At 39.7% G+C, this 14600-nt stretch overlaps 1 protein-coding gene across 19 annotated transcripts in view; it reads left to right on the forward strand.

Moving 5' to 3' along the window:
• Positions 1 to 14600, forward strand: part of BBX (BBX high mobility group box domain containing) — a 165264-nt gene that overhangs the window by 91843 nt on the left and 58821 nt on the right. For all 19 annotated transcript variants that reach the window (XM_088144473.1, XM_088144488.1, XM_088144485.1 and 16 more), the window contains 2 exons: positions 7087 to 7257; positions 11094 to 11336. In XM_088144473.1, coding sequence (XP_088000599.1) covers positions 7087 to 7257; positions 11094 to 11336 — 414 coding nt within the window. The remainder of the gene's footprint in view (positions 1 to 7086; positions 7258 to 11093; positions 11337 to 14600) is intronic.

The raw sequence follows: 14600 nt of genomic DNA on the forward strand, positions 1-14600 counted from the left end.
TAAATAAGCCCCAACAGATGTTCTGAAATTTATATTTTAAGTTTTCCAAATTTGGTTAAGTTTCTTGAGTGTTCTGTCTTGTTTTTGTAATTCCTTTTGAACTGCACTACTTATTTGAAGATAATGGAACCAGTGAGACCTTTCTGACCATTCCAACAAGAGGTTCTCAAAATATTTCATTTTTGTTTTATTAAAGATTAAATCTTGCAATCTGTAAGAATTTCTCTATTGATTTTTGGGGGGGCGTCCATTCACCTTCAGGAAAATAAATATTTAATACTGAAGCAAGGGTGATAAGTCTGGACTTATTATTTTTCTGTATTTATTCCCATACATTTAGGATAATATAATTGATTAATTCCTTATAGACTGTGTATTTCTGTTTGTATCCAATCAGAAATATTTATGCAAGCCTTCTGGAAGTCCTACTTCATCAGTAGAAGTAACCCAGCCATATGGTGGTATGATCCAGTCTGTAATCCAATTGGTCTGATAATATAATTTGAGATTTAGTTCAGTCAGTCCGCTTCGTTCTTCCACAGCTTGCAAATGTTATATTTATATTTATTGGTACATCATATGGAATGGTTCATCATAAATTTATAAGGAATCAAAGTATCTATAAATACACTTTGTTAATCACTGAAAACAGTAAATTCAGGTTTCTCATCATAAAGCATCATTTTACCAGTCCTTTTCATAATTGAAGATTGTACATTTTATCCATTGTACTTTTATCCATTGGCAGTACAAAACAATCATCTTTTTGTATTATACCCAGAGTACATGTCTTTTTTATTATTATTTTATTTTCTTTTGATTAAACTACACATTAAACACTCTGAATAGCTGAATTAGAAAGGCAGTATAATAATATGAAACTAATAAAGTAAATAAATTTCAGAAAATAGAATCTGCGTGTTGTGCCTATTGAATAAAGTATATTTCACTCAGTTAATGAGATAATGAACATCTGAAAAACTTGAAAAAAATGTAAACAGTCCTTCATAAGACAGAGAGGATAACAAATAATGGCTACTGTAATATTTTCCATAGGATTTGGAAGGACTATTAAAATGCTCTCTCTCCTGGGGTTTAGACACTACGTCATTCTGAAAAAGTCTTGAGTACTTACAATCATGCTGAGAGATTATTTATACTCTGGGAAGATTTCTTAATACTGTTAAAGATGCAGGGAACAGAATGATGCCAGTTCTAGTTGGTTGCAAAATGGTAACAATTCATCAGTGCCTTTTTGTGCACAATTACTTGTCACTTCACAAATATTTTTTTCTTTAAACTTTTTAGTACTCCACCAATATAATTAGATATCTGTACCAGCTGCTTAATTAACTGAACAGAAATGTATGGGACTAGTTTATGGAAATGAAATAAGCAATCTAAACTGTTGGGCATGGTAAGTATCAAGTCACAGTTTAGCAAACGTCGGAATACTTCAAGTTATACTGAGATATGCAGTGGTTCTCCAAAAAGCGTTATTCCTACTTTTTAAAAATAATATTGTTCTTGTTAGCAATGATTTGGATGTGTGATAAGAAAATCTCATAAGGATCTGAACATTCAACATTTACCTGTCATCCACATCTTTGTCCACAGCTGGTAGAATATGCAAAAAGAGAATCAAGGAATCTCATTGTAAACTTGTAGAATATTAGTCTTTAAGGTAAAGTTACATGAAAAACACTGCGGTATGAAGCATAATTCCAAGAAACAAAATACAAACTCTGGACCTTAATAGCCATTTTTTAAAAAAATACTGTAAGTTTAAATTCTCAAGTAGATTTATGAGTTTGTTCATTTAATTTGTATGCCACCCAGAGTCAGTGTTGACTTTGGTGGCCTTATAAGTCTAAATTGTAAAAATGAATAAATAAATACAGGTAGTCCTCACTTAACGACAGTAATTGGGACCAGAATTTCCATTGCTAAATGTGGTTGTAAGGTATGATGTCATGTGACCACATTGCTTAGCAACCGCAATCCCAGAAGTCCCCATTGCTGTTGTTAAGGGAGGATCACAGGTCATTAAGCAAGTCCCAGGTGGCTTACAGGCAGACTGGCAGACAGGTAAGTGGCTGCTGCTGGGCGGAGGAGGGTGTGTGGGTGACAAGTGTGGCAGTGCTGGGGCCGGAGGTGACTGCTTCTGGCTGGGGGAGAGTGCAAACGATTTACTGGAGAGACTTAGAACCCTTCCTGCCGGCTTCCCTTTGACTTTGCTTGTGGGAAGCCAGCAGGGAAGGTCACAAATGGCGATCATGTAACCACGGGATGCTGCAGCCATCATAAGTGCGAGCTGGTCTCCAAGTGCCCAGTTCACAATCACGTGACCGCGGGGGTGATGGGATGGCCAGAACTTTGAGGACCGGTTATAAGTACCACTCATTCAGCGCCATCATAACTTCAAACAGTTGCTAAACAAGTGGTCATTAAACAAGGGCTACCTGTACCAATTTTATTTGGCTGTAATTTATAACAATCTATTATTGTGAAGCTTGTCACACAGGAGCATAGAAATTCTTCACAGTATTAGCATGAGTCACATGGTAGGTAGCTCTCAAATGTAAGTTACCACTTGTGTTTTCATCAGTTTTCATATGGCAGCTGTAACCTGAGAATAAAGTGATCCTTTAAAGACTTAGACTTTAGAGCCCATATTAGACTTACCTAGCATATTTATTTGCTTGACTGAAGAATCCTAGAGCAAATGTTGGTATGGCACATGGGGCTAAGATAAAAAAATCCTGTTATACATGTAATATTTGATTTACCATATATAACTTCCATGTGAAAAAATTACATCAAAACTGGATAGTTTAATGTTGCCTTACTTCTCAAACATTATAGACTTGCTATTCTTTTTATGTTCACATATATTTTTACTTATCTTTGAGAAATATTAGAAAAGAGTCAGTCTTATAAATTAAAGATATGGTTCAAAAACACAGGAATATGTTATATATAATTAACAGTTATATTGTAACTGAATGTAAATATATAAATTGGTTTCAAGTGCAATTACAGAAATAATAAAATGTATGAAAATAAAGGTAGTAACACAGAATACAGGTAGCTCCAAGGAAACAGAAGCAATAGTCTGTTATGTGTTTAATATTATAGTAAAAATGTGATCTTATAATGTTGCATGAAAATGACAGATTTCCATCTTAATACTGCTAGTATTTAATAACTTACTTTCTCTAATCTGAAATTCGTTTTTGTATTTTCATTGAAAGCACCTCCAGGAGTATTTCCTTAGGCATTCTTGTGTTAGTCACATATTTATAGCTAGTACTAAAGGTTTTTAATTCTGGGACATCATGGGCTGGAATTTCTATATGCTATTAACAAGAACAGTGGGTAGCTGAGATTCCTGGTTCCACAGAGATGAATTATAGCTTAGTGAAGAAAATAATGAGCGGTTAGAATTAACAATCAGCAGTGCTTACATATTTCCTGAGTATTTGCATTTTAGTGTAAATAAGTTTAGGATAATACTACAAATAATTATTCTGAGAATATCCAGTTTAAATAATGGTAATATTAAGAGCCATTTTGGTGTAGTGGTTAAAGGCACTGGGCCAGGAGACCATGAGTTCTAGTCCTGCCTTAGACATAAAGCCAACTGGGTCACTTTGGGCCAGTCATTCTCTCTCAATCCTAGGAGGAAGGCAGTGGCAAACTACTTCTGAAAATGTTGCCAAGAAAACTGCATGGAATTGTCCAGACAATCTCCAGAAATCAAGACTGACTTGAAGTCATTAAAAATAAGAAGCTACACTTCTTACTACAAAATCTTTGGAACTGGATAATTCACTCTGCATCTCACAAAATCACCATCACATTTAGCTGCAGGTCCCATTGTTTTTTGTGATACTAAAAAGAACAGTTTATCCATTTAGGAGGCAATTTGGCCTTTCATTGAGATGCCATCTGATTGAAAGTTAATCAAACCTATTGACACAAACTTTCTTTCTTCCAATACCAGTGAAAAAAATATATAACAAATATGAATACTGTTAGTACTAATCTAGTAAAATATATATGCAGCCTCTGATTGAAATCAACAATTGAAATGACTGTTTCCCTTGGAAAGTGTTCTTGTTGTTTAATTTTCTCCAACATTCAACTATTCTTAAGTAATTTATTGCCTGTCCTTGAAATGAAGAAGGACAGGCCTTAACCTTTTGTGTAATATTTTCACATTCTTGAGTAGTGCACTGTATATTGTATATTGGGCTCTTTGTTATATTTCTTCCTCTCACACCCATTAAAATTAACCAATTTTATACAAGCATCACCAAAGGCTATAAACTTTACAAGATTTATTAATGAATGATTCTTGCAAACATTGCAAGCTTATGTTTGCAACGCATATGTTTTTAAAATATAAAATGTGTATATTAAAAAAAAAAAAATCCCTTCTCATCCCTATGGGTGGTATGCATCTTCCTCAATCTCGGGTCCTCTACCAGAGGCCTGGGAGTTTGAGGGTTCTGCACAGTATCTTAGCTGTTCCGAGCACTGCACTCTTTTGGGCAGAGAGCTCTGATGTTGTTCCTGGGATCTGTTGGAGCCACTCTTCCAACTTAGGTGTCACAGCCCCAATTGCTCCTACCACCATTGGGACCACTTTGGCCGTTACTTTCCACATCCTCTCTAGTTCCTCCTTCAGGCCCTGGTACTTCTCCAGCTTCTCATACTCCTTCTTCCTGATGCTCCTGTCACTTGGCACCGTTACATCTATCACCACCACTGTCTTCTGGCCCTTGTCTGCCACCACAATGTGTGGTTGATTGGCCAGTACCTGACTGTCCATCTGGATCTGGAAGTCCCACAGGATCTTAGCCTTGTTATTCTCCACAACCTTCTATAGAATCTCCCATCAGGACTTGGGAGGGTTTCACCCATACACTGTACAGATGTTCATGTACACAATGCCAGCTACTTGGTCATGCTGTTCAGTTATGCTGTACCTGCGTGCATCTTACGCCATGTCACTATGTGTTGGACTGTCTCTGAGGCCTCACTGCACAATCTGCACCTTGGGTCCTGCTAGTGTAGTAGACCCCTCCTTCTATCAATGTGGTACTTAGTACCTGTTCTTGTGCTGCTATGATCAGTGCCTCAGTGCTGTCTTTTAATTCAGCCCTTTCAGCAGTAGTAGGATTTCCCAATGTCAACTACCTCAGCTATCTGCTGATGGTACATCCATGCAGGATCTTGTCTTGCCATGGTACTTCCTCTGCTTGAACTTCCTCCCATGTCTAGTGCTGCCTCAGGCATTCTCTCAGCAGCTCATCTTTGGTGCCATCTTACTGATGTACTCCTGGATCTCTGGGTTTCATCCAGGACAGTGGGTTTTACACTCATCAGATCCCACCCACCCTCTTTCCGCCTGGTGTACAATCTCTGGGTGTTGGACTTGGGGTGGAAACCTCCGTACATTGTGAGGAGCTTCCAGGTCTTCACATTGGCAGCCTCCATGTCCTCTTCTGGCCAGCTCACTATACCAGCAGGGTATCTGATGACTGGCAGGGCATATTTGTTGATGGCATGGTTCTTGTTCTTCCCATTGAGCTGGTTCTTCCGGACTTGTCTTATCCTTTGGTGGTACTTGGATGTTGCTGTCTTCCTTGCCTCCTCCTCATGGTTCCTATGTGACTATGTCTGCTCTGTGGCCCACTGGTACTTCCACCCCATCAGTCTTAACTACCTTCCCTCTCTTTACTACCATCCGGCCACACTTCTCCAGTCTGAATGATGTTTCAGTGTCCTCACTGTAGATCTGTGTCAGGTGGATCAGTGAGTGGATGACTCATTCATTCTTACCATAGAGCTTGATGACATCCATGTAGAGGAGGTGGCTGATGGCAGTTCCACTCTTGAACTTGTATGTGTATCATGTCTTTGTGCTTATCTGGCTGAGGGGGTTCAAGCCTATGAAGAACAGCAGTGAGGACAGTGCATCACCTTAATACATGCTGTACTTGATGGCCACTTGTGCGAGCTGTCTTGAGCTGACTTCCAGTGTTGTCTTCCTTAGTCCCATTGAGTTCTTGAGGAAGGTCCTTAGTATCCTGTTGACTTTGTATAGCACCAGATATTCACAGATCCATGTGGTATTGAGTCATAGGCTTTCCTGTAGTCAATCCAAGCTGTGCTAAAATTAGTATGTCTAGAACTTGAGTCTCAGGCGGCTGCTCTATCTATGCGCAACTGGTGTTTTCAGCCTCTGGCGTTGTTCCCAATGCCCTTCTGAACTGTGCTCACATACTGGCCCATATGGTCCTGTAGTTTGGCAGCTATAATGCCTGATAGGACTTTCCATGTTGTGGGGAGGCAGGTTATTGGCTGGTAGTTGGACACTGCTGCGCCCTTGTAGGGGTCTTTCATGATCAGCACTATCCTTCTTTGTATTAGCCAGTCTGGGTGGAGCTGCTGCTAGCAGCTGGTTCATCTGTGTTGCTAGGCGTTCATGCACTGCTGTTAGTTTCTTTAGCCAGGAAGTGTGGATCATGTTCGGGGCAGGTTCTGTCCGGGTCTTTGTGTTCTTGACCTGCTGTTGGGTGTCTGCTACTGTGATGGTGACTGGTTCCTATTCTGGGAGATTGCTGTGGTCTGCTCTCAGATCCTGCAGCCACACTGCACTGGTATTATGTGTTTTCTCTTTCTCCCATATGTTCTTCTAGTACTGTTCAGTTTCTGGTGTTGGTGGTTCTGCTGTTACTGGGTTGTTGCACTACAGTTGGGAGTACACCTTGCATGGTTCTTTGGAGAACAGAGCATTTATTTATCTTCTTGGCCTCTCCTTCTGTAATGCATCTCCTTAGCATGAGAGCCAGTGTGAGCCTTTATTTAGCAGTCTTTGTATGTATTTATGTATGTATGTGTATACATACACACACACACACTTATTTATTTATTTTTCTCTTTCTTTCTTTCTTTCTTTCTTTCTTTCTTTCTTTCTTTCTTTCTTTCTTTCTTTCTTTCTTTCTTTCTTTCTTTCTTTCTTTCTTTCTTTCTTTCTTTCTTTCTTTCTTTCTTTCTTTCTTTCTTTCCTGGTAGGTCACAGTAATGAAAGGCACCAATAGGAATAAAGATCACTCAACAGACGGAGAAGGGACTGGAAAACGGCCAAAGAGGAAGTGTCTTCAGTGGCATCCACTACTTGCAAAGAAAATTCTTGACTTTTCTGAAGAGGAAGAGGAGGAAGAAGACGAAGAAGATATTGAAAAGGTATCCCTTTGAAAACCAGAATTAAAAATGACATCCCTTAGCAGGTTTATGCAGATCTTCTCAAAACACATTTGGAAATCAAGCTCATTTATAAACAGCTTTTTTCATATCACAGTATGAAAATAGTGCTGTACTCATTGGTGTTTTGATGAGCTTTTTTATAAGGTATATATTGTTTTTGAAGTAAGAAGACATTTCCTGAATCATATTACAGATTCTAATTACAAGAAATGACCATATTATTTCTCAAAAACATCTTTGAACAACACATGAAAGCAGCAGAACCTGAAGCCCCCAAAGCCTTTTCCTTGAAAGTTTTGCCTTTCACCCAAACCCTGCTATTAATCTTTGAGCGGAAAGAGAACATATAAACTCAAGACATATAAATTCATTCAATTTAGGCACCACCTGACTTTAAACCAACCCTTGGCAATGTACAATAAAGCCAAACAGAATAAAAATACAATATAATAACTATGAAAGAAAAAACAAGAACCAGTGGCAGATCTGGCTAACCACAAACATGCTACATGATAACTGGGAGCTACCCACACATTCCCAAGTTTAGGATAGTATAGGTTTTATTTTTATTCATTTAGTCAATCATTTTAGATAGACACCCACTGGATGTGTAGCTTAGATTGGTGTACACAATTAGAAGAAAAACACAGTAAAATATATTGTGTCACAGGCAACTTCTAACAGCCAAAAACAGAAGCGGACACAAAACTTCCTGACCCACTCCTTAGGGATAAAACATAGTCTTCAGAAAGGCAGGGTCAGAGGTCATCTGAACCTCAGGCGTGTTGTTCAAACAGGAACAGCAACAGGCAAGTTATGTCTTGTGTGTGCTGTCAGATAACATTGCTTAAGAGATGGGACCTGGAGTATGCCCATCCTTGTCAGACCTTATTGGATGGGCAGATCAAATACTGCAAGCACTGTACATGGGGCTGCTTTTAAGAAGCTTCAGTTGGTACAAAAAGCAGTGGCCCAGGGGCCCATTGGTGCCAGTGAGCATATACTGCATTTTAAAGTGTTGGTTATAACCTAGAAAGCCCTTTATGGCTTGGCACCAGGTTACCTTCAGGACTGTATCTCTCCTTTGGTCACTTTGATCATGCTGGGAGAAGCATCTGGTTGTTCCCATTTTTGGGAGTTGGGGGCCTGAGACTTAGAGACAATGTTTTCCACTCATTGGGCTAGCCTTCTAAAATAGCCTTCTGCAAGAACGGTGTTTGGCACCAACTCTAGACATCTTCCAGAAATGTGTGAAAATAGACCTTTTCTAGAGGGCATTGGGGAGCTGATGTGAGAAGGTATCTGAAATGTATGTTTGTGCTTTTTTTTTTTCCTGTTGGCTCTTGTATTTTTAATTTTTATTATTACTGTTTTTCATGTTGTGAGCTATCAGGAGTCTGCACAAGACTACAACAGGATATAAATGTGATAAAAATAAACAAACAACTTAGACTCTGTAGAATAATGTAGGAGTCTTAATGTAACAGAGCCTATTAAACCTCAAAAAGAAAAATCAGGAAGAATGTCATCTGATAAAAGTTCATGGCCTTTGTTGTCTATGTGCTAATGCTCTGAGTATAGATAATAAAATGAGCATCAACTAATACAGAGAGACAAATACAATTTGATAACATAATAGACATCTGGTGGGATGATTCCTGTCACTGGATTATAACAGTTGAAGGATCTAGTCTGTTCAAGAGGATCAGAAGCAGTAGGAAGAAATCCAAGTTAATGAAGTTGACAATGTTATAGAGAAAAACAGGGTTTAGTGGAAAAACACTAAAAGTGATAGTGTTGGTGTCTGTTGTCATCCACCCAGTCAAAGCAAAGATGTGGATAATGTATCCAAAAACAAAATTGCAGATTTTTCAGAGTCATGAAATAATAGAGATAGGGAACTTAAGAACTTAATTATGTGACAATCTGTTGGAAGATGAACTCTTTCAAACATGGTCCTACAACACTGACAGGTGTTTCTCTCAACCATTTGTCAGAAATGCTTTAATATGAATTCCTGCACTGAGCAGGGAATGAATCTCAGTGGTCTACAGGTAGTTCTCGGTTAATGACTACTCGTTCAGTGACTGTTCAAAGTTACAGTGGCACTGAATGAGTGCAATTTATGACTGGTCCTCAAAGTTCCTGTTGTCCCAGCACCCACACAGTCATGTGATTTCAATCTGGGCGCTTGGCAACTGGCTCACACGATGGGTGCATTGTCCCACAGTCACGATTGCCATTTGCAACCTTCCCTGCTGGCTTCCCACAAGCAAAGTCAATGGGGGAGCCGGCAGGGAAGGTCGGAAGTCGCTCCAGTAAGTCTCCCCCACCCGGCAGCAGCCACCCCCTGCCTGGCTCTGCTCGTGCCATGCCTCACCAGCCACCCACACACCCTCCCTGACCCAGCAGCAGCCACCCAGGGCCTGGCCTCGCTCACGCCTCACCAGCCAGCCATGCACCCTTCCCCACCTGGCAGCAGCCTCCTCTAGCCCCGCCACACTCGACCCAAGCCTCACTGGCCAGCTGTGCACCCTCCCCTACCTGGCAGTAGCCACTTACCTGCCCACTGCCCTGCTTGTGAGTCACCTGGGACTTGCAACTTCCTGCCGGCTTTACTTGTTGGAAGCCATCAGGAAGTTGCGAGGAGGTCCTTGCTTAACAACCTCCAATCCTCACTTAGCAATGGCAACAGAGACTGACAGGATTGCTGTCACTAAATGGCGTGGTCAGGTTGATGCTTTACCACCACATTACTTAGTGATGGAAATTCTGGTCCCAGTTATCTTTGTTAAGCAAGGACTACCTGTAAATGATTCCTTCCAACATAAGAATTCTATGTTCCTCTATATAGGTTAGTAGTTGATGTTAGTTCATCCTGGCCAAATCTTATTATTTATTTTTTCTGTTAATATATTATTGTTTATGAATTTGTCCAATTCCCCTTAAAATCTTGAGGCAACTAATTTTAACAATTATTTGTTGTTGAAATTCGCATATATTATATTACTTTTTAATTCCTTCATTCCATTACTTAAACACTGATGTCCCATTCAAGCAGGTTAATAATGTAAACCTTTGAGCAACACATGTACGTATATACACTCACATACTGTACATACATACATATAAAATACATAATATATACTGTACATTTGAAAAATGGCAACTAAAAGAACTTCAATGAGTTAAAGAGGAAGAAAGGAAAAGGAGGAGAGGGGAGAAATGTAAAGGTATCAAAGAAATGCAGTTTTATTGGGCAATTTTTGTTTCCTCACTCTTGTGGTAGGTTAACAAAAATAGTGAGGCAGCTAACTATAAATTGTGATCAGCAGCAGCAGAATAAGAAATATTTTTAGTGTCATCAATTAAAACACAAATTATTGCAACCTAGATTATATATTTTATGTATGATTTCCTTAATCAATTTATGTATTGCTTCTAACGTCAAAGAGTTCATACTCCTTCTGGAAGTATGAACTCTTTGACATTCTGGAAGAGTAAAAACTGGAAGATTTTAACATCTTAGTGGACATTCTATTTTGAGGGGAGCAAGGTTTTCTTTCTTTCTTGGGAAGAAGCTGCTGAGCCTGGATACAGTCACATTTCTTTTTTTGAATCTTCTGATATTTTCAAGTGTACTCTATTTATCCTATGAACAATTGATTGTAATTGATTATGACACTAAACTATTTAAATGCAGGTTAGCTGCATGTTTCAGGTTAGGTATCAAAGCAAATAACTTGTGGATGTGTCAAGAAATCCTTGTCAGCACCATTCTTTGAACGTGTTATATTTTCTTCATTGTAAAATAGGTCCAGATTCTCAGTGCTGATGGTCTTGAGCATGATGCTGATGAAACAGAAGATGAGGAATCTTCAGAACAGCGAGCTCGCAGACCAATGAATGCATTCCTTTTGTTCTGCAAACGTCACCGTTCCCTTGTCCGGCAAGAACATCCCCGTCTGGACAATCGTGGTGCTACCAAGATATTGGCAGATTGGTGGTCTCTTCTTGATCCTAAAGAAAAACAAAAATACACCGACATGGCCAAGGAGGTATACAACAACAGGATCAATAGGTCTTTCGATTATATATTGTTACTTTTCTTGTGTGCCTAAAAGTACATGTTCCCATGACTAAGCAATTAATAATAACAAATTCAACACAAATATAGGTAGTCCTCACTTAACAACCCTCATTGGAACTAGAATTTCCATCACTAAGCAAAGCAGTCATTAGGTGAAACATCACGTGACCACCCCGCTTAGTGATGGCAGTTCCAGTAGTCCCACTTGAGATCGTTAGGCCAGGACCTGCTGTCATTAGTCCAGGACATCATGCTTGTCCTGCCATGCCGTGTTCTCCTTCACTTCACTTCCCCCTATCCACCTATCTTCCCTCCAGCTCTGCCCTTTTGGCTGCCCTGCACTCTGCTGCCTACCCCTGCTGCTTCCTGCCCCAGCTGACCTTCACTGTCTTCTGCTGCTGTCCAGGTATCCAGGTGCTAGGTGACAGTGCAACCCTGGGATGCATGCAGCAGGGCAGCAGAGCATCGTCTGCTGAATGAAGCTTGCCAGGCCCAGCAAGGGAGGAGGAAGCAAGATGGCAAGGCACAGTGCACTCTGTCACCGGGCAAGGCAAGTCAGGCAGCAGCAGCTCCCCGGGCAACAAACGCACTGAAGCCTACAGACTGGTTCTCCAGGGACACTTCCAGCACATGCTCTGCAGTTCACAATGAAAGCTGCCGGCCCTTCATGAGGCTTTGCAGGAGGAAGGCTGGGCCGAGAACAAGCAGGGGGCCTGCAGGTAGGCTCTGCCGGTGCTGGCTTGCCTCCACCCCTCAGTGAAGCCTGCAGGTCATGTCTCCAGGAGCACTTCCAATGCGAGCTTCAGAGCAACTGGTACAACTCCGGGAAGCCCTCATCGCTTCTTCCAGTTCTACCACCACCCCAGGCACCGCTTCCCACACAGCTTCCACCTTGGTCCAGGGAGCCACCGCTGCCTCTCTTGCCTTGCCTGGTGATGGAAGTGTCATGCCTTGGTGTCCCTTCCAACTGCCTCCTCCCTGATCAGTCCTGGCAAGTTCCCTTTGGCAGACAAGGCTCCGCTGCCCTGCCACATTTGCCAGATACATCCCAGGGCTGCACTCTCACCCAGAGCCTGGATCCCAGGCCAGCAGCAGGAGGAAGAAGACAGCAAAGGTAAGCGGGGGGCAGCAGGGTTATGGAGCAGAGTGCAGGGTGGCCAAAATGGCAAAGATTGGGGGGGAGATAGGCAGGTGGGGTTAGTTGAAGTCCCCCTTTGGTAGTAAGTGCAGGCAGGCTACCAACCACCTGAATTTCAATCACATGACCACGGGGGCACTGCAACGGCCAAAACTTAGAGGACTGACCATAACCACCATTCATTCAGTGCTGCCATAATTTCAAACAGTCATTGAATGAATGGTCATTAAGTGAGGACTACCTGTATAGTAAATCTTTTTAAAGTATCTTAATGTTTGCAGCTTAAAAAAAAAAAGGAAACCTCTGTTTCAGAAGATGTTAAGGCTGTGAGCAATGAGAAACTGGCTAATATTTCTATAGAATAGAGAATGTTTTTTTCACAGTAAGAATTACTGTTTGGGGTTATTTTATTTTTATGGGTTTGGGGACTAAATAAATAAAAAATAGTGAACAAAATTTATTATAGGCTTAAATATATACATTTTGTATTATGTCTTTGTTGTATATAATTCAGCTATGATTTGTTTGTAGGAAAACTGGAAAAGATATTGTTTTACTTGGTAAAAAAAGATGACTGCAATAGAGAGAGAGAGAGAGTCTCCATTACCAATATTTATTATATGTGTACTCAGCTTCCAGGTGTTAGGCCCCCTATTAACAAAATTAGTGTTGGTTTAACACTTTGGCTTTAAAAAAATTATAATAGTGTTAATCTGACTTTAAATTTCAGTGATTTGTTAGGAATACACTAACAGACTTTTTAAAGGCAAGATAAAAAGTTTGTTATAATCCTTAAGATTATTAAGATTACTGTAGTCTTTGAAAGACAACAAGAGAATTTATAACAGGAATGGACAACCTCTATATGGCCCCAAATTTGTTTTTTGCAAGTCCTGATATGCCATCTGACCACAGTTTCTGAATATATGTGGTTCCCATCTTTCTGAGGAAAGAAACACATGATAATTTATTTGTTTGATTTATGTTTCACTCTTTTACTCTGGCAAACACTTAAGGCAGCTGACAAAATTTGAAAAATAAGAATAGTATATGAAAAGGATAAAACTACAATTTAAAATTAACAGTAAAATAAGCACTAAAATAATTTAGAGAGCCAGTTTGGTCTAGTGGTTAAGGCACCAGGCTAGAAACCAGGAGACTCTGAGTTCTAGTCCCACCTTAGGCATGAAAGCCGTGTCACTTTGGGCCAGTCACTCTCTCTCAGCCCAACCCACCTCACAGGGTTGTTGTGGGAAAAATAGGAGGAAGGAGAATTAGGTATGTTCGCCACCTTGTATATTATTTATAAAAAAAAAAATAACAAAGGTGGGATTTTAAAAAATCTTTAAAAAACTAATAAAATTATAGTGTAAAACTTAAAATTGGTAAAGAGGATGAAAACAAACAATTATTCAGAGCTTCCCCTCCTCCCTCTTTTGTTTATTGCTCCACCCCCTACAGCCCTTGACCTGTTTAGCATGGCTCCAGACACCAAAGGCTGGCCTATTCTGTTTTAGAGGAGATCTTTCCAGTGAACTATTTTAATAAATATCAGAAGAAGGGACTAGCAGTGGCAAGGATTGTTTGAGTAATAATCCAGAACATTTGGAGAGCACCCAAATACAGTTCAACCAAAACAAGATATGTCAGTAAGCTATGTTTATTATTTGTTTCTTACATTTGTAAGAAGGTTATATGCTTGAACACATATCTACATTTTGTGATCTATTTAACTCCTCACATAGAGGTTTTCTCACCTTTGTATAGAGATTATTTTCAGAGAAAAATTTCAAACAAAGATGTTTTTGAGTTAGGTATGAAATATCATAACTTAGGTAAGATGGTGTATACCTAACTTAGGTAAGATGATACTACCTAAGTTAATACTCAGGAATTAAATAGTTAATATCACCCAGTTCTCTTTCTTAACAATGTATTGACAGGTGAACTTAGCATTTATTTTAAAATCATTTAGTATGCAATCTTATAACTCACTATTTAGAAATGCATCTTACAGGTATTTTGGGTATAGAACTGCAATAAAAAATTATAAATACCTATTTATGTCTGTGCCAACTTGCTAATTTATGTGAA

Source organism: Python bivittatus, unplaced genomic scaffold, assembly GCF_059951505.1.
Source record: "Python bivittatus isolate LINGU-HERP-01145 unplaced genomic scaffold, Pbiv_v1 ctg000350_np1212, whole genome shotgun sequence".
In the NCBI taxonomy this organism is placed as follows: domain Eukaryota; kingdom Metazoa; phylum Chordata; class Lepidosauria; order Squamata; family Pythonidae; genus Python; species Python bivittatus.